The sequence below is a fragment of the Osmia bicornis genome, chromosome 2 (assembly GCF_907164935.1).
Source record: "Osmia bicornis bicornis chromosome 2, iOsmBic2.1, whole genome shotgun sequence".
In the NCBI taxonomy this organism is placed as follows: Eukaryota; Metazoa; Arthropoda; class Insecta; order Hymenoptera; family Megachilidae; genus Osmia; species Osmia bicornis.
The window spans coordinates 10,129,064-10,148,900 of NC_060217.1; the positions used below are offsets into that span (position 1 = coordinate 10,129,064).

The 19,837-nt window shown below is 33.4% G+C and overlaps 3 protein-coding genes across 4 annotated transcripts; 2 read left to right on the forward strand and 1 right to left on the reverse strand.

Annotated features, from left to right (window-relative positions):
• Positions 1–256: 256 nt before the first annotated feature.
• On the forward strand, positions 257–1,207 carry LOC114874780 (protein aveugle). Its single transcript, XM_029184388.2, has 3 exons — positions 257–552; positions 619–732; positions 836–1,207. The coding sequence occupies exons 1-3, from the start codon at positions 514–516 to the stop codon at positions 1,010–1,012; spliced, it is 330 nt and encodes a 109-aa protein (XP_029040221.1). The 5' UTR covers positions 257–513; the 3' UTR covers positions 1,013–1,207.
• Positions 1,208–1,893: 686 nt separating this feature from the next.
• On the reverse strand, positions 1,894–11,985 carry LOC114874773 (RYamide receptor-like). Of its 2 annotated transcripts, none has more exons than XM_029184377.2 (10): positions 11,093–11,985; positions 6,318–6,424; positions 4,905–5,107; positions 4,665–4,813; positions 4,073–4,194; positions 3,787–3,995; positions 3,610–3,710; positions 3,463–3,553; positions 3,271–3,389; positions 1,894–2,875 (listed from the first exon to the last, which is right to left on the reverse strand). In XM_029184377.2, exons 2-10 carry the CDS (start codon positions 6,406–6,408, stop codon positions 2,641–2,643), a joined length of 1,320 nt encoding a protein of 439 aa, XP_029040210.2. In that variant the 5' UTR covers positions 6,409–6,424; positions 11,093–11,985; the 3' UTR covers positions 1,894–2,640. The 2 variants fall into 2 exon arrangements, with proteins under 2 accessions (XP_029040210.2, XP_029040209.2); XM_029184376.2 differs by having other exon boundaries at positions 6,304–6,424.
• Positions 11,986–14,860: 2,875 nt separating this feature from the next.
• LOC114874775 (prisilkin-39-like) lies at positions 14,861–19,836 on the forward strand. The gene is made up of 4 exons (XM_029184380.2): positions 14,861–14,953; positions 16,099–16,249; positions 17,811–18,027; positions 18,261–19,836. The coding sequence occupies exons 1-4, from the start codon at positions 14,936–14,938 to the stop codon at positions 18,625–18,627; spliced, it is 753 nt and encodes a 250-aa protein (XP_029040213.1). The 5' UTR covers positions 14,861–14,935; the 3' UTR covers positions 18,628–19,836.
• The last annotated feature ends 1 nt before the right edge of the window (position 19,837 follows it).

Genomic DNA, 19,837 nt, shown 5'->3' on the forward strand with positions numbered 1-19,837 from the left:
ATTCGAATTAAAATAAGGTATTCAAGACTAGAAATCGTAAATTAAATTTCATAGTCAAAGTGGGTAATGATTGGATCGTGAATTTACTTATTGGACAAAATTATTTATTAACAATGAATATTGAGAAGTAATTGTTCTCTGCAGGATTAGGAACAATCATAAAATTATTGAAAGCATCAATCTTTTTTATTAATTTTGTGCAGTTTTCAAATTTTAGTAACACTATTCCATTCTGTGATACATGCACTGTGTGGTAATAAAATGGCGCTATTTTGATCAAATACCATGTAGGAAAAAGATATTAATTTTATAGAAAAGAGTACATATATCTTGAATTATTTTTATTCCATTTTTGTACATTGAATTTTTATGACATAGTTATTGTATCTGAAAGATAAAAGTATTAATATTTTATACAAGTTATCAAATTCACAATGTTACAATAATTGTAACCTGTACATTTAATGATTTTAAAGAGCTTAAAACTTTTTTGTATTTTAAAGTATAAACACAATGGTAGAGGAAGTAGTAAATTCTACTAATAAACCAAAGGTATGTCAAGACAGTAACTGTAATAGGTTAATATTATATTAACAAAGAATGTATACAAAATTGTAGAATAAAACTACACGGCCTCGTCCAGTTTATTTGTGGAATGTATTAGATGTACAAAAATGGTTAAGGAGGCATTGTAGTGATTATTATCAATTATACCATGAAAAGTTTTTATATGTAAGTATTTTATTAAATGAGGATTAACGGTACTGTGCTTCAGTTGCACTGTTGTACTTCTGACATTATAACACATGATCAATACTATTGATGTTTATTTAAGCATGATATCACAGGAAGAGTGTTGCTAAGAATAAATGAAAATATTTTATTGAGGCTTGGAATTGACAATGAACAACACAGAATGGATATTTGGCGGGAGATTATGAAACTACGTCTTAAGACAGATATGTTAGAAATTAAAGACATTGAACGACGTAATAACATGAATTTTGATTAGTACAAAAACTAATTGGACTAATCATAGCTAATAATCAAAATGAGAATGAGCTTTATTTTTTATATTCACTTATCAATCAAATCACTTTTTATGATCTTTACAACTAGTATTATATTATTTTAATCAACTGAAATAATTATATTGAGTAAATAGTGTAGTTTTGTATATGTTTATAATAAAGTATTTGATACTGTATTTGTATTTTAATTTTTACTAGAAAGTAACTATTAACATACAAAATATAATTTTCCAATAATTTTTAACAATTCATATTTTACTATCTTTGTTTAATAGAAATTGATCGTATTATGGAACAAAATTGCATATAAAACATTCATGGACAATTTCATAATTGCCATTTAGCAGAAAATTAGTTTTATGTTATAAATCTTTTATATTTGAACAAAGACTTCCTTATTGACTAGAAATATTTCTTCTTCTTAAATATATTAATAATTAGTGGTTTCTTGTATTTAGACAATGATCTATTATACCTTTTTTCGTATTTCTAATCATCTGAAATTCCAGTTACCCTGTTTGTTATTTTAATTTTAAGATATAGTATAGACATGGTTAACAGTAGTACAATGATGGATATATGTGATATATTGTAGCAGAAATTTATTACAACAGAATTTCGATAGTTTCTTGAGCTATGTGCTGTATGAAATAGTTCATCTATACCTATAACTAATTAAATACAATTTGTCAATAAAAAAGAAATATATTCACAAAACTTTTCTAAATCAATATTATAGAATTTTAAAACTAGTTTTTATAATTTCATAAGGATCTGTTCCATTTGTTTCAAAATAAAGCCTCTTTACACAGGAAACATTTCAAACTCACAACAATTAACATGTATAAAAAATTCACACAAATTGAAAGACATTATTTTAATAAAAGTTTCACAGCCATACTTATTTGCTGGACGTTCAACATCCAGTTCGAAAACTGTGCTCTCAGTAAATCTGTAATAGTTTCTCAACAAAGAAAATCAATTGTTCCATCTGATAAATTGTAACAGTACCATAATAATTTTGATACTCTAATTAACTCAATTATTCTCGTACATTATTTTTTCAATTAAAAGTTCCTTATTTATCCAACGTTATCGATCTAGCTACTAAATGTAAAGAGATCAGTTGAAAAGGTACCATCAGTATAATAAATTCCAGACGATTGTTTTCTCCCATAATTAGATCAAATATCGTTAAGCAGTTTGAGCAATGATTAAAAAAATTAGGAAAGAAAATAACATTCTTTAACTAGCTGTAATTATATCGGTTACGCTTGCCATTCCTCCACTTCCGGTGTCCATTCACCCATCGAATCTTTTTCTATTTCCTACTGTTTTAGAACTGCACAGATACAGCAAAATCGTGGATGGTTTATATCAGTTGTTATCTATTTAAAAAATTTCATATACATTAAGATTAATATTCGCAATGAATTACAATATTCAAATGTGTTGTACCGAAAGGATACAAATTTCTTTCGCTGCGCGAAAGATGTATCGTCCCTCGATTTGCATAAAACATATGCAAATGAATTACAATTACTTGGCGAGCGGAGTAGATTTCCCTACGTTACTCGAATAAATAATTAACTGGTTTTAATTCCTAACGTTACAAGCATAATTCTTCTATATCTGGGTCTTGAGCGTGTTTATGTTTCCCGGATGAAAAAACATATAATTCTTCGCTTCTGTTAGACGCTGTCGAATAACCGATACCTTTTTTATTTCGTGTGTTCCGTTGATGTTCATCGATGAACGACTGCGTGGATTCTCTTCCTGTTACACCTTTGTAAAACGACGAAACAAGGGGGTAACTACCAGAAATTGTTCGTTTCCATTCATACCTGCAATACGAGTAGGTTGCAGAGTGTACAAGATTGAATTTATTGCATTCCTTTGATGGAAAAATCAATTCGTTTGTTGAATTTCGTCCTTCGACGAAATGTTTCAATATGTGTTCATTAAAATTTTTTATTAATAATTTCTAATAAAGGGAATATTGAAAATATCAGATAAAATTAAACAAATTGAACGGAATGTACGCTCCTGGTAGAACAGATTTCAGTATTTTCGAGTATAAAGCGTTATTTTATTTAAATAATTTGAATAATTAAAATAAGGATTTAAATTCTTAAATTTATGAATTTAAATAATTCTTTATTTGATTTATATAAGTGAGCTGGAGGATTGCTAGAGTTGAAATTTTTGCATTTTGTTATATAAATTCTGAAAAGTATACCTAACGGAAGTGCGGGTACTTTGCGTCTTATCCATTTCGATATTATCCATTGGTGGATTGTTCAACCATTTCCTTGATTTAAATGGACACCTTTGTTGAAATTCTCTTCTGAACTTTTCCTGATGCGAAAAGTCTTTTGTCAGTAACAAGGAAGATTTGATGTTTTTAATTAAAATTGATTAATATACTTACATTATATATTCCATAGATGAATGGGTTGTAACAACTATTCGACATGGCCAGCCAGTCGCAAAAAAACCATATGTAATGGATGTATTCATAGCTGCAATTTTAATTTTTATAATATTTATCTCTTTTATTTCCATTTTGTGTACTTACTTGTTGATCTTTGGATGAAAATACCGAAAAACATTGTACGTTTGTAAAGGTAGCCAACATATTGCAAACAGAGCCACGACTATAATTAACATTTTGATTACCTGGAAACATAACGAACCAATTAAAAACCAGTAAACGCGTTGAAAATTCAATTTACAAATTCTCATATTTACCTACCCTCATTTTGTTCCTCAATAAATTTGCATCTCGGGAATCTTCAGCATTTCCTGGCGCTTTATTTTCCCACAATTTCAACCCCATTCTTGCATAAACGCAGGAAATGACTGAAAGGGGTGTTAAATATTGCAGGAAGACCAATAAACCGGAGTAAATTAACATCGATCGACTGGATAGATTCGCCTCTTTGCAGAAAGGTTTGTAACGATCTAGACCGGCGGGAAGAAAGGAAATTTTTGAAAATTCAATTTTGAGACAGGATACATTGATCGGTGATGAAATTTACCGGTATACTCTTCTGGTTCCATCACGACTCTACGTGCAATCGCCATTGGTGTAGCCAAACTTCCGGCAAGTAACCAAATTCCAGCGATGATAATTTTAGCAGTCAATTTGCTTGGTTTAGCACTATCATAGAAAAAAAATTTCATATTTGATAAAGAAGAACAGAGTATCTTATTCGAGTGATATAAAATCCAAAGGGGTTTGGTTTCTTTACAAATTTTATTAATTTTTCCATTTCCGTGCTGAAGGAAAAACATTTTTCATTTATCTTTGATGCAATTTTTTAACTCTACGAAACTCGTTTCAAACGTTTAATTATTATTAGGTAGGTTCTAGAAGCAGTAAAGTCAGTAATTAAACTAGGAAATTAAAAGGAAGATACAGTAATATAAAAAGTTTTTTTTTTTAAATTTTATTTATGAAATTATAACGATTCCTGTGTTAATTATTTACACGGTATATTATCGAATGCCAATGTCAATATATGTATATGTTTGAATATGAATCAATTTCGAATGAAATAATTAATTATAATACACAAGGGGATTGGAGAAAATGATCGGTGGGGTGAATGTTAATTTGATTGAACTCACCTAAGGGGTTTTAGTATCGCTCGATGTCGATCAATTGCGATCGCAGTCAGTGTGAAAACCGAGACATTGACTGAGAGGACTTGTACGAAAGGGCAAAAGGCGCACATAAAATATGGGAGATTCCATCTTTGAAGTAGAGCTGCTTGGAACTTGAAAAGAAGATGAGCATCATTTTTATATTGTAATTAATGTAACTGACATTTGATTGAAATTTGAGTACGAGAAAATAAAATGTCTTACCTGAAACGGAATCGTGAACAAACCTATGACAATATCAGCCAATGCTAAATTCGCAATGAAAAAGTTTGTTACGTTCTGCATGCGTCTGGATGTGGCGACGATCCACATGACCAGAGAATTGCCTACCACTGCCAGAAAGGATATACTTCCGTATAAGATGCTTAGAACGACGAGAATCATAGTTGGCACTTCGTAGCTGCCAGCTGAAAACGAATAGAAATCATCGTGTTAAATGAGAAATTAATTTAATTAATAACAATAATAACATGCTGAAGAAAATTAATTTAATTAACATTTTCACAGCTGGTTAATCTATCGCGATTTTAAAGATCCTAAGAAAAAAGCAAAATCAAAAAAATTCTTTAAGAGGATGGTGGCTAAGGTGATTCTGAACAATTCTTTCCTATATCAAAACGCTCATTAAGGCTTAGTTGTTGATTTATTAATTAAAAACCCCGATCAATGATTCATTATATTCTCGACGGGATGTTGAGTTTGTTTTCAACCGAGGGTAAACACAGTTCTTCCCTTGATCTGCTACTGCGTTGAATTACTTACAAGAAACATAATGAGGTTACATCTTTTATGAAATAAACGTAAGTCTATCCGATCAAATTTAGCTTACTTTGAATACAGTGTAATTAACTTAATTGGCTAAAGAGAAAGAAGCTTACGAAACAAGTAATCTTCATTCATTTCTTTGATGAAATAATGTACTGTCTTATTTACATTTAATTCAATTCACAGCTCATTCATTATTGCGATTGACGCCTTCAGAAATAAAGTTCGAACAAGAGAATAAAAAAATTCTTCAACTGTATAATTTTCTTTATTTTCTTTTTAAATTATTCTCGAACTGACTTTTCTAGCGGCTGATTAAATACCGAACTTCTTCTTTTATCGGCGAACTTTTAATTGTTCTCAGGTTTTTACACGTCCTCTTGTTTGACTACTTTAAGGCAGTGTTAGTGTAATTACAAGTTCCTTCAGTTTTGTATAAAATGTAATTTATTTTATTCATACCGATCGTAATTTCATTTTCGTTGCATATCAATCGGTGTCTGTATGGTTGATGAAAATTCAGATAAAAATTCCTCGACTCGGGGCGATTGGAAATTTCTTTCCATTTATCAATTCCCCCAAGATAAAACACGATTTTTGGAGATCACAGAATATTGAAAAAAATAAATTCTTTTCGTTTGATTCTTTTTTTTATCGTTTCAGAGTTCGATTATCCTTTGATATATTTTTTGATAAAAAAAGATAAAAAATTCTGCAATTCGTTTTTCTTTGAAGTATTTTTGAAAAATATTTTTTAGTCAAACTATTTGCTTAATTTACAGCTATAATTATTATAGTAAATTTTAAATAATTCAGTAGTAATTATTATAGCTCGTACCAAAATCATCGTACATTGAATTATTTCGGCGAATCCTGTAGGTGTTGTTGAACGAAAATAATAAGGAACTTTCGAAATCATCACTTTCGTCCAGCCATGAATCATTCATGTCGATGGTTATCTGTAACAAACCAGAAACAATAGAAAATTCTTGTTAATATTAATATCATAGATCAGGATAGAAATATCATTCTAATATTTAAAAAATTATTGATAGCATTGCATCGACAGTGCTTTTATTCACAACAAACGACCACAGTAAAGAAAGTTTCATTATGATTCAGTAAAAAGGAAAAGAACTCAATAAATTTCAAGCTGGAGAACGTCGAGGGTATGATTTATTCATGGTATCTTATATTGTTGCCTTTGAGAGACGAGCCTCTTTTCTGCAGATAAAGTTCAATAATGTCAGGGAAAAAAAGCAGATTATGGTTTGGCACAATTCTAATCTTGTTATTATTTAAACTTTACTATAATTTTTACATATCATGGTAGTATTTGACAAGAAAAATTCAGAAATACAAGGTTTTAACTTTAGGAATCCATTCGCTTCACCAGCATCTGAGGTAACCGTTTCGCTAATTTCATTAGCATAAAATTCGAACGGTAAAATGGGTAGATTATTTGATAAAAAATATTCTTTTGTTAACTATTTGCTGAATACTTTGTTAGCTCACATTTTCAGGAAGGGCGCGAAAAAGGTTAATGGAATTGGGTTTGAACAGGGTCGAGTGTGGGTGGTTTCATAGGTTTTTGATAAAGTACATTTATTATGGTTATATCACTGTTAAAACCTTCGGTGCACTTTTATTTTATCCCATTTTCTCGGGTCTCGGGTTATCGTAAGCCGACTAAGCGTGAATTTAATCGAATCTATGGAAATTCAAATGTTAAAATGGGAAAGAAGTATTCACGACTTTTAAAATGTTTCTCTGTTGGAATGGTATCGCGCTTTGCATGCTGATGCAAATATTTTGCATATCAAACGGTTAATTTCAGAATAGAAAGTCTCTCTTGATTCGATGGTATAAAAACGTGAAATAGAAGATCGGACGTGTCAGTTCTAAAATTCAAACATGATTTATGCATAAAGTTTTAGCATCTTCTTAAATAGAAACAAGAGAAGTTGAATAATTATCAGGTAGGTCTGTAGCAAGCTGTTGCCTCGTTGTATGCAGTAACACAGAGTCATGAGAGACGTCTCGACAATACCTTGTTACCGCCACGGCTTCCAATGCACGATATGCACTTTGTGCATAGTAACACGATTATGCTATTTGGTCGACGTAACATTAGGCGTGGACGGGTCGATTTAATACGCGAATTAAGAAATTGAAATTAAATGATTTTCTGTACCACTTGGTCGCTTGGTATACAGTGGGTGATTAAATTAGAGCCACTCGCATAAATTGATGATTTTACATAAAAATGATTCATTCTTAAATGAAAACCGAGTTAAACAGAATTTTTCTTACTTGTTTATGATTCTAAAGTTATGATATACAGTTGAAAAACGTGAAAGTTCTTGATTGGCTTTTTAAATGTATTTCTTTATTTTTATAAGTATTTTCTTGTATATTAATAGTGGAGAATTATTGATTAAAAGTTACATAATGTAAAAACCTTAAAATTCTGGCTCTATTTCTACACAAACACGAAAAACCCATTTTTCATACCATGGCTCTAATAAATTTAATCACCCACTGTATATTGATATATCGGTATTGGAATATTGGCATCGCTGTATTGATAGTCGAAAGTAATTAACTTCACTGCACTCATTTGTTTTAAAAAATTTTTTTCCAAAGTACATAATCAATATTTAATTTTCGATATTTTCTCAATTTCTTTATTATTTATTTTATGGAATTAATCGACTTGGCAAATGGACCTTTCATATTGGTATTTTATGCTCTTGATTATACAGGTTACAGTATATCATATTGCCCCGATACACCTCGTTATATTAAAGTAATCAAGCGGTATGTCGGCGTGGACAAGTCGTCTCCAAGTACAACACATATCGTAAACCAAGTTTGTTTGCGTTACAATGTACTACATTGCCCTGTGAAATTATCCGAGGGCTCATATTTTGGAGTAGGCCCAAATAAGTTGCCTTAATTGACTAGAAGCTCGCGTGTTAAGCTCTGATCTAATTGCTTCTCGTGTTGGCAGGATCGCGTGCAATTTCAGGGGAAAGACAGTATAATATATTAGACAGTCGAATCTAATTAGGAGCGGTGTCCGTTTCATTGTCAGTCTTCTGTTCTATAGGATTAGTTTAATTTTATTGTAGGAATTATAATTTTTTACATCCACGAATTTGCCAGTTAACTAGATCTACGTGAAATTTTGAAACGTTTGTTTCATTTATTTGCACCAGAAACATTTGTTTACATTAAAATACAGGAAACGAGCTGATTTTGCTACAACTTCCTGGTATTCGTAGCAAGGAAATTTGTAAACTGACGGTTTCAAATATTTGCTTTTAAAATAAATAATTTCTTTTTATATGGGATAGCTTCTCATTCCTTTGCGTTATGTTTGATGTAAGCGCAATATTATCCGTTAGATGAAATACCTTCGAACTCAGCTCGGTTGAAAGAATCTCTTTTTCTAAATGTAATTAAAATAATTTAAAGCATAGGTATATACATCTTTGAATCCACATTTCAACATTTTTATTAAACTATTTAAATTAAATAAAAATTCTCAAATTTAAGTGGTAAATAAACAACGGCAAAGAAAGAACTCAAACTATTTACTTTGATCTTAAATATTTTTATCTACTTTTTGGATCTGTATTATTCTAATTAATTATAGCACTTTTAATTTTATTTATTTTATTATCAAACAGAGCTAGGAAAAATTGACTCTGATTTCTATGCAAATAGCTTCGTTAAACGGATTATTTACCTTCTTATTTTAAATATTTTATCTTTTCTAAATGTTCTATGGATATTTGAAGTTTTCACGACCCAGCTTATAGTTAATACTCTAAGAAGCGTTGAAGTGTAAACCGTGTCCGATTTTCCTGACGTTTTGCAAGCATTGCAGTTACCTTTATCAAAGATCGAGTGAATTTGTACATATTATATATCAATATCAGTAAAGCGTTAAAAAAATATTTTTCTATTCGACATGGTTTACATTGGAAAATTTCAAATAGTTTTTTTAACCATTCAACAGAGTTAGAAAAATGGTTCATTTCTTTTCTGATCTACCAAAACATCACTGTTCCACTTCAGTTTATTTGAAATTCTATTTTTCCTTCTAAGCTTGTCATTCAATTCTACATAAGCTTTTAGCGAGTCGACGAGCGCATAGAATTCTTCAGAAAGCCGGTTACATTTCGTACAATGCGAGCTGTTTTGAAAATGAGAATCCCTGCGTTGTTGAACTACATTGTATTCTTGATTTATAAATGTTTACCCGAAAGACAACGCGAAGGCCTTTCGAAACAAAGTAAATCTTCAGTTTCGCACGTTTCGACAGAATTTCGATGCACTCCAACTTCCAAACTCGAGCGAGGATATTGGGAAAGAAATATATTTTCAATATAAAATCGTGAAAATGAAATATTCATTTTCTCCTCGTTGATACTTTCAAAATGTTCTAATAATTTTAGAATTATTTACGCATCGTATAATAAATCTAAAAATATTTTTAAAAAAATCATTTCTGTAGATGAAGTGCATCCACTAGAATTTTTATTAAAAATAAGAAACTCCTTTAATCATTCTTGTACTTCCATTACTGCCAATGAATATTTCCTTTCATCAGTTTCGTATTCTTCGGATTCATTGAAGGAAATGATAAGAGGGATGAAAGCGAAGAATTGTGTTTCTGTTACAATTAAAAACTTGTATCTTCGAATGCCGTATCTGGAAAAGCTATTTCCTTTCCTGAGAGGTTGAGCAATTTCATGAAATTATCTGCATATCCGAGATTCGTGACACGAGTCTTTCGTATTTTGCCTCTGGAATATACGTGGAAAAAGATTTTCTCCATTCTCCCTCCTGAAGGAGTTCCGAAAATTATTTTCGTTTTCGGTTATCAGGAATTGAGCTCAAGGGAAGACGAGAGCTTCCACCATTCTTATTGTATCGTTTCGTAGGAGATTTATGATTTCACTTAAAAAAGAAATATATTTATCACAAAGAGTTGTCAAATTAATTTGCCTCGCTAAAGTTTGAACGGTGCAGTACACATATCGTCAGATTTCAAAAGAACCTTTGTTCCATTACTTGTCTTTGTTTCCTAGCAATTTTAGTTCGACGTCCATAAGAAAATTTTTCAAAAAATTGTCATCTCCCGTGTTTTCTCTCACGAAATAGAAATTTCTGTCGCTCGTAAAACGCGCTATCGCTTGTTATTCCAAATAACACCTGTCACAAAGGTATTCGGTGATTAAATTTGTTTCAATTTGAGGAATCGTCAACGCGTCGCAACGAAATTTTCCATGAAATTGACTGTTCTCTTTTATAGTATCTTTTTATTTCATGAAAACTTTGTTTCATAAATTTAATAAAACTTAATTGTTTAATAAAGAGGTATCATTTGAGACCTTTAAATATAATCTATTTCACAGTTTATTGTTAATAAAAATATATTTTATTCAGGAATGAAAAATTTCCCTAAAAATCGAAGGAATACCAAGAATTTGATACAGCTGATCAAATTTGAGTTCTATAATTAAAAATTTCAGTATCTTATACTCTATCTCAGAGATTCCCCGTAATCTTAAACGGAGTGTATCGTAATCTATCATAGAAATGATACAACTCACCGAAGCGTAGAGTGGATCCTCCATAATCCTTAGAAATTGCTCGGCAAAGGAGCTTGTTGATACTCCTTTAGAAATCTGATTCTCCACGCCCACGGGTGCACTCTATTGTTCTTGTAACTCAATTATTATGAATTCGACGTCGACTTAGCACAAGTCATTTCAACACAATTCCTCGCGCAGGCACTTGATTATCCTCTAATGATCCTTCAATTAACAACTCTCGAACAATACCTTATTGAATTTAATATTGCAAACGCTTCGACGCATTTCCAAGAAACCACGATTATTAGAGACTATATCCCTGAAATTCCAAGCAAAGTTTCAGTTGCATAGAGCTCAGAAGTTTCAGCATAGTTTCGTCTTGCAACATGGTTACCAAGCTTCCAAAAGTTTCTGATCACAATTGATCACCGTTCTCACTCGCAGCACAACACCGGCTTTACTTAAACCAGAGAAAAACACGTGTTCGTTTGTCTTCCGCACGACACAGTGCATTTGACACACCGATATTTCGAATCGGACGGCAACAAACGCGAGTCGGTCAGGTGTACTTGACGCACGGACGTTGACAGTGTTCCGATAAAAACGAGATCAAAGGGTTCGTCGATTTCACGGTTCCTTAGTTAAAGACATGATTTTCTTCGCGATTCTCTTCACTTCCGTGTCTTCTTTCGAGACAGTGACGATCAAACTGTCGATTCCTTTCCTCGTTCGTATAACCCATCTAATTGCTTCGATTCTAATTTGCTTTCGAACTATTGTTCTTAAGTGTTCAGAGATTACCTTGAAATATTCGGATCGAAGAAATTCGAATTTTCCGCGAAGATTTTAACGCGAGAGTGAAAATCCGATCACCGCCGGACGGATTTCGGTAGGTACGCGCTTTCCGAGAACTCGCGACGAAATGCGGTCGGTTTTCGCGATCAACATCGTGAACCAGGGGGTGGGGGGTGTCCACGGAGGGGCAGACTTCAGCAAGCATTTCCTCGTGGAAGGAGATCATTGTGGAACCTGCGCCGTTGTTCGTCGCCCTATTGCGCGCTTCTCCGAACGTAAACTGCGTCTTCTGTGAACCTTAACCCGCCGCCTGCTTCCCGCTCGATTCATCTTTTTCTGCACGTGCAAATCGTGAATGGTTTCTTCAAATTTATTCACCGCAGGACAATGAACGACGCGAATTGGCTTGACCGCGCGGAAACGTTGCTCTGATTCGTCTCTTTGTCGCATTGTGTTCAGCTCAATGCGTTCGGGTCGCGATTTGGGGATAAAGCGAATGGAGATTGACTCTTGTACCGAGTATGTATTTTGATGTTGCTTTAGAACTTTCGATCGTGCTTCGTTCAATTTGCAGAATAGATTCCTTTTCGACGAGAGTACTTCGTAAGAGGAGGTGGATTTATTACATTTTTTATTTTGGACACCAACAACTCTCATTTTTAATATTCATAATTAACCACACTATGTTAATTCGGAGGTTGAGATATTCCAGAGATTTTTCCAACTGAGATGAAAAATTGCATTATACTACATTTATATCTCTTTCATGATTAATTTCTGTTCCAGAGCTCTTTTCGTTCTAACACGTTGAAATTAAATTACTTTCAGCTGCCACATCTAAACATCAGGCATTTCCGCAGCCTTAGTTTCTAAAGTAGATTTCAACGTTTTTCTTATAATACTGTTCCAATATAATGGTGTATCACGATACAAAGAAGTTGCTTTCATCGATCGATCATTTCTGGGTATTAAAGTGTGTTTCTAATTCTTTTCTATTGTTTGCACGAAGTATAACATATGAAGATGTATTAAGAAGTGTATCTGCATTATTATTTTTAGAATTATGAAGTGTATTTGAGATTTATAAAGGACGAGTAAATTACCTTTCAATATTGATATTAAAAGTGTTTCGGAAAAGAAGTATGAATATCGATTCAGATTTTCTCGCGTAAACGATTGTACGCAAGTGGTGGGGAGCCACAGACTTGTATATGAGGTTCCCTCATTTACATCTTCATTCTCCTGGGAACCACTCGTGGGGTCGGACGGGAATCTCGGGCAAGGGGAGGTCTTGGGACCCGGGGAAGCTTAGAGAAGGGGTGGTATCGTTATTTTCCCTAGGGAAGTCTACCATCCTCGGTACTGTACAATATAACCCCGATTAACTGAAATGAAAAATTAGTAAATAATCCTAATATTCCACCTAGTTTGCGCTTAAAAATTTTTATGACGTCAACCTTTTGTTACCATTCCATAAAAGAAAGTACATACATGTTTTTTGCAAATATAAAAAGATTATGACAAACGTTCGTAAGTTGATAATTTAAAAACTCTAGGCAATTGAGAGCGTGGAAATTCGCGACCTAGTTAAACCTGGTCCTGTTGCGAGCACTTTCTTTGTCTCTGCATAAAAATAATCTCTGAATAAAAATTTAAAAATTCTGCTATTTTCTGATCCTTGCACGCTGCTTAGTACGAATAAAAGTTTCTACAAAAAGGCCACTTTTGTAAAAATGGTTTTGAATAGTTTTCTATTAGTTTGAAAAATATACAGTAAAGTATGTACATTTATTGTTTCAAATAATAGATATCCATTTTACATCCTATGAATTGATTGTTTATGACACATGTTCGTGTTTCCGAGTACTTAAGTAACTCTAGTGGTATTGTAAGGTGTGTCCGTCACATGAAACCTCGTATTGCAACACTTTTTAGTAAACCTTGTAACAGTGCCTTTGTTTAGAGAGCTATACCGTGTCGTCTGTTATCACTGCCTTTTGAATGATTGACTTTGCGAAATCTGCGACATTGTTAAGTAAGAGTATCACGAAACAGAGATTTATAGACATTGGAAACACTCGAGAATTTATTGTGAAATTGTATCGAACATCAATTCAAATTTTTCCGCACAAACGTTTATACGCAAGTGGTGGTCTGCCATAGATCGATCATTAGATCGTTATTTGCCTTGGAACTCAAGGAAGGGTAGGAACCCGGCACATCGTTTTCCCTGGAAAGTCTGCGATTCCACTTTATCTTTTTTTCCTTTAAAATTCGATTAACAAGAACTCTTGTCGGGAAAAGTTTGACTCGCGGAAATTGAATTTCTTTCCGTATATCATTTTCGGTACAGTTCTAAAAACTGAGGGGCAGTTAATAAACCTTGTACTTCGAGTTCTACCCAGGCATTTAATTATTGAAAACTACCTCACAAATACTTCATAAGGCAGTATGAAATGCTTTTAATTAGATTATAAAAACCATTGCCATAGAAATCGAGTCGGTGGTTAAACTTGATGGTGCCCCTTTGAGAAAGGGGTAAGTCGTGCTCTCCGTTTAGAAAAGAAAAAAAAAGAAAAGGTTACATAAGCGATTCGTCAAAGTTTCATTATCCTTGGCCCAGTATTAAAAGCAAAAAGCTATAATTAACAAGTCATCGAGAATTTTCTGAATCCTCCGAAGCTCATCCAAGCAGTTCCTCGATCTTGAGCTAATTCCAGTCAATTTTCGCATCCTCGTCGGATGACGTAGCCAAAATCGAAGGATATCACGGTGTAAATAGAATTGATATCGCATACATGCGCGCACACCTGTATCCGGAAAGACGGAAACGCGGTTTCCCATGGGTCGAGGCACAGGCGTGTCACGCAGAACACAGCCTGATTCTCTTCAACGGCCTTGTCAACGTCGTCTCCTGAGCTCGAGCTTAAACAAACGTAGCCTGGCCAGGAAAACGAGAAGGGGCACAGGGAACGCGTATATAGAGGTTTCGAACGACTTCGTTCGAGCAGAACACATCGTCTCCCACGTAGGTGTTTTCCGCGTGAAATTTCGTTCGAAAGAAAAATGCAGCACCTTCGTCTTGTAAGTATTTTTCTCTTCGATCAGATATTGGGGATCGATTTTCTTTCTTTTTTACTTTCTTCGGTCGATAGAATTACAAATTTTATAAAATTTACTGGTATATTAATTAAGAGGACTCAGGTTCTCTTTGAGAAATATTAATAATCGTTAATTAATTGCTAATGCATTTTGATGGAAAGCTCTTCCAGATTTTGTCATTTGACTTAATTATTCAACAGTGCACTCTGGCAGAAAATTGCCGCTATAATTTCAAATCCTTGCCATAGATACTAAAGAAGGAAAATTGGGAAGGGTGTAAATACTGGTACGAAGTTACGAGAATTTTTTGAAGTGTAAAAGTTATTTCAGTGTGTAAGTTTGCTAACTTTTATCGGGACACGGTGCACATAGTAAATATAGGGTTTTATGATTTTATAAAACGGATCGTTAATTCTCTAACGTTTCCTTTCAGGAAATAAGCTATTAGTAAGTTGCAACGAGCGATATAGATAGTATTTTATCTTCTCTGACATAACCTAACCTGACCTAACTTGACCAACTAATTCAATCACTAAATTAATAATTCTCATCAAATGGAAGGTAAATAAAAAGAATGATAATACCAACAATATCTTTTTTAATTTACTTTTGGATTGAGCAAACTAGAGTTAATTAAATTTACCTGCTGGCGATCAATGAAAATAATTAGCAGAAGGATTCTGCAAAGAAATATCTTCGGATATCTTGAAAATTGAAAATATCTCCATTTTTATGCATCAGTTTACGATATTGAGAAAAGTTTGTTATAGAAAGGGAGGATAAGAGTAGTGTACGTAATCTACAAGAAATCATCTTGTTTGCTCTGGCGAGGAGCCAGTATTTAGAATTATATGAAGAGAAAGTCGTATGCTTTTCGAATGATAAGAACAAAGGTTGAAAATTTAATATTACTTTGATTCGATAAGGATCCTTTCACGTAAAACAGAATTTCAGTTGTAACAATGAAGTAAAGCATCTCTTTGTTCGTTTCAAACAAAAGGAATTATTTCCATTAGGAGATGAATGTTATTTTGCAAAATTATTACACTGGTTTTTATATTTATAAAAAAATTATTTCCAAGAAGTGTGCTGTCTCATCGACGGAATAAAAATCTTGTATTTTTCAGTTTCAGGTATTAACAGTTGCCTGTTTGTTTGCGCTCGGCAGGGGTGCCATCGAATCGTCAGAAACAAAGCTGACTACTAAATTAATCCCGCTGAACAGCCCTTCCTACAAGGATGCTGACAAAGATTTAACAGCGGCTGCGAGTGATCGAAGTAAGTGCACGATTTATCACTGTAGCATGAATATCGATGAATTTCCATATCTTGTGAAATGGCCATTTTTCAAATTTTAATTTATCCGTTATAATATACTTATTGAAATCATTAATACGTGGCATCGGTAATCAGAGCGGTAATTACAGTTATAAAAATAAAATAGATTTACCGACAGTAATATTCCTCAAATTATAAATATTTTTCAATAAAATTATCAACGATAATTGGCCCCTGTTCACCTGGTCGTTTCGTAATCCTCGAATTCCGGAAGGGGAAAAAGAAATCATAAGAAAATGGCTGATTTCAGAGGATACTTCTAACTGCATAATTATGCGAACTTATATACTCGTCTGATTCTCGAAGCAAAATTATCCGACGACTGTTTGCCAGGCGTAATCGATCGTTATCCAACCTTTTTCATTGCGAACGTATTAAATAAGTATGTCACTACCGTTCCCACGATCGAGCACTTCAAACGTATTTCATTGTAAAAAGTGACATTCGATATAATAACATGCTAATGTGGCGTCGACTCCTCGAAGGTCCTTCGTCTTTTCTAATGCGCCTAGCGATCGCTGGTCTGCATTAGATTATTGTTACAATGATTCACCTGACGGGAATAACAGAATTTGCATAGGTGATGCATGTGTTTTCATCTGCAGCACACTTTTTTTTTACCTTTAATATAATTTCTATTAATAGGACACAGTGGAAATTTAACATATTAAGTAATTAATTACCTACAGCTGGGTTTAAAAAATGATCAAAAATAAAATATGAAGCGTTATAATTTTAAATTAAAATTTGACAGAATAGCGTATTGAAGTCTGATAAATATTAGCTAGGAGGGAGAAGAGAAATGAAGTGCAATTAATTATTTCTAATAACTACCATGTTACCCTTTTTTGTATTTTTTTTTAAACATTTGCGAAAGAATGAAGTAAACCAAGTTGCAAGAAATAATAATAAGAAATTATCATTACAATCGGATGATGTATACGTATTGTTACAGCGTTAATTGTACGATTTAGTTTGATTATATTCCCCGGTGGAATAGTGGTGCACGGTGATTCATGAACGCGTCATTTCCGCCACCATGAAAGCGATGAATGACGAACGCGAATGTGTGAAAAAGCATTCAACCATTCTTCAACACTTTCCAAGGTTTCCCTTATTGTGCATTCTTCTCTGTACAGAGAGAAGTGTAAAACAACCTTCCTAGGTCGCATATTTCTCAGAAGCATCTTTCCATCAGTCTAAAGAAAAAAAATTGTTTTATAAATAACATGGAAGATATTTCATTTTCCTCTCAAGATATTCCATTAGGCTCAAGGCTGTGTTTGTTCCTAGGGTAAAATAGGATCCTCCTAAGGTGTTTGCAATTAAAAGAGTGTCGATTTCTATTTGTATGCCTTGGATTAGGTTGTGTTAGTGAAATAGGATATTCCTCTTCGACAGCTCTTATATTTTCATCGCTGTAAACGAAGATCCCAGAAGATCCTGTTACTAATTAAACGAAGCACCAGGATTCCTTGAAAAATGTTAATTCTCTTAAAAGCTCCCTTGATTACAGCGTTCCATATTAGCAAGGAATACGGCCAGCCAGGTGGCTACGTCGGTGGTGTACCTTACGGGAGTTACTTGGGAACTGGAAGTTCGATTTACGGTCCTGGTACAGCATACCGTGGAACAGGATTGAGCCCGGGATACGTGAATCCAGGCTACAGAGGATATTCAGTGGGTGGACCTGGAATTATCGGGGGCGGCCATATAGGGTGAGCACAACTCAAGGTGCAACGTAACGGATGGTCCTCGTAAAAATGTCAGACAAGATATGAATTTTAAAAAGCAAGAACGTTACAGCGAAGGGAGAATAATATATTTTAGACAGACCGTGCAAAATTCGACATTTGAAAATGGATGAAATTATTTCCCTCGTTCGAAAGAAAATTTGTAATTATTCTCACGTTCCTTTGGAATTCGAATTTTCACGATGGTTTGATCTCAGGTTCGGCTATTACGGTAACTCCGGGTACAATCCGGGGTATGGAGGTGGCTACGGGTCTGGTTATGGCGGATACAACGGCTATGGTGGCTACGGAAGTGGATTAGGGGGTTATGGTGGTTACAGTAACAGCTATACTCCAGGAACTTACGGTTCAGGCGTCTACGATGATGGATCCTATGGATACGGTACACGTGGTGGGTATGGTCGTTACGGTGGATTAGATGGTTATGGGTATGGAACGGGATACAATGGTTATGGAGGTTCGAATTATGGATCCTCGTACAACGTAAGAAATAGCTATGATCCTTCTAGCTATCGCAGTGGTAGTTATGCTGGTTATCCATCAGGGTATAGGGGTTATTCTTAAAGGAATTATCAGATGAAAAATATTGCAAAATAAAGTGCAATAAACAAACATTGCAGCAGTATTAAATAATACTGATTCAACTGTGTATGTGGCATTCATTGATATCGATACGTAATCTGTATTAATAATTTTTATTAATTTTTCACCGTTATTAATAAGTAATGTACATATACATATATTATTGATAATAATAAATAAAACTTAGCGAATAAAAGTATGGTTTATCTGAGAGAGAACATATTCATTTATGAGATATTATTCGAAGTTAAGGTAACAAGATTTATGGTGTGAATGATTGAACATGTTTCATGATTAGCTTTATTTAATTAAAATACATGATTCGTATTCGTAAAGGAACATCGGATAAACGCGATATTAATATTATGTATAATTTAGTGAAGATTTGTCGATATCTATGCTAATGAATAAGATACATATTACATACCTTATATCCAATATAAAAAATAATATTATCTTGTTAAAACGCGTATCGAGCACGTACAGTGTAAAGAATTCTACTCGGTTGAAATAATTTTCGAAACATTTCATCTGTGTTTTATATTCGAAATTTCCGATAACGAATATTTAAAATTACATCCGCCACAGACGCTGTACGTGCTCAATATGGATTATAATAATATGTATTAGCACTTGTACGAGCAATATTTAATCTCAAGCATACATTAACCGAGAAAAGCTAACGAGGGACTTTCATTTCTCACAATGTTCATACTGAACAATGTTAAGTGTAGTCATGAAAAGTGATTGTATCAACATCGAGTGAAACGAAATAGTATTCTTGAAATTAAATACCAGCTGATGACGACGAGAGGGTAAACTAAAATTCATGTTTAAGAAAGAAATTTCTTATACGAAAGCTGCAAAAGTAGCAAAGATGATTTGGTGAAATGACGAAGAAAAATTCTCAGGATGTACATGCAGTTCTCCGTGCATTGATCTCAGTGATTTTTATCTGTTGTTTAAAATTAAATTTGCAAAATATTCGAAAGTATATCATATCAATGACAAAATCAAAGCACGGAACGAGGAATGTAAAAAAATGATTACACTAATTGCTGTACCTTAGGACAACCATAGTCGATAGTCCAAGACCGATTCCATGAATTTCCTTCAAACTATTTCACAGATTATGGTTATCCTGGAAGAGGGTGTTTTCTTTGGCCATCCGTCAGCTGACCAGCAGCTGATG

What these genes read in the sequence shown, in the direction of transcription:
- LOC114874775 (XM_029184380.2), top strand. An exon ending in AGCGGCTGCGAGTGATCGAA is followed by an intron (nt 16,250 to 17,810) that starts GTAAGTGCACGA and finishes TTCTCTTAAAAG; the next exon opens with CTCCCTTGATTACAGCGTTC. An exon ending in ATCGGGGGCGGCCATATAGG is followed by an intron (nt 18,028 to 18,260) that starts GTGAGCACAACT and finishes GTTTGATCTCAG; the next exon opens with GTTCGGCTATTACGGTAACT.
- LOC114874780 (XM_029184388.2), top strand. Translation starts at nt 514, where the DNA reads ATGGTAGAGGAAGTAGTAAATTCTACTAATAAACCAAAG. An exon ending in ATTCTACTAATAAACCAAAG is followed by an intron (nt 553 to 618) that starts GTATGTCAAGAC and finishes ACAAAATTGTAG; the next exon opens with AATAAAACTACACGGCCTCG. An exon ending in ACCATGAAAAGTTTTTATAT is followed by an intron (nt 733 to 835) that starts GTAAGTATTTTA and finishes TGTTTATTTAAG; the next exon opens with CATGATATCACAGGAAGAGT.
- LOC114874773 (XM_029184376.2), bottom strand. Translation starts at nt 11,116, where the DNA reads ATGGAGGATCCACTCTACGCTTCG. An exon ending in AGGATCCACTCTACGCTTCG is followed by an intron (nt 6,425 to 11,092) that starts GTGAGTTGTATC and finishes GGTTTGTTACAG; the next exon opens with ATAACCATCGACATGAATGA. An exon ending in TATTGAGGAACAAAATGAGG is followed by an intron (nt 3,711 to 3,786) that starts GTAGGTAAATAT and finishes TTATGTTTCCAG; the next exon opens with GTAATCAAAATGTTAATTAT.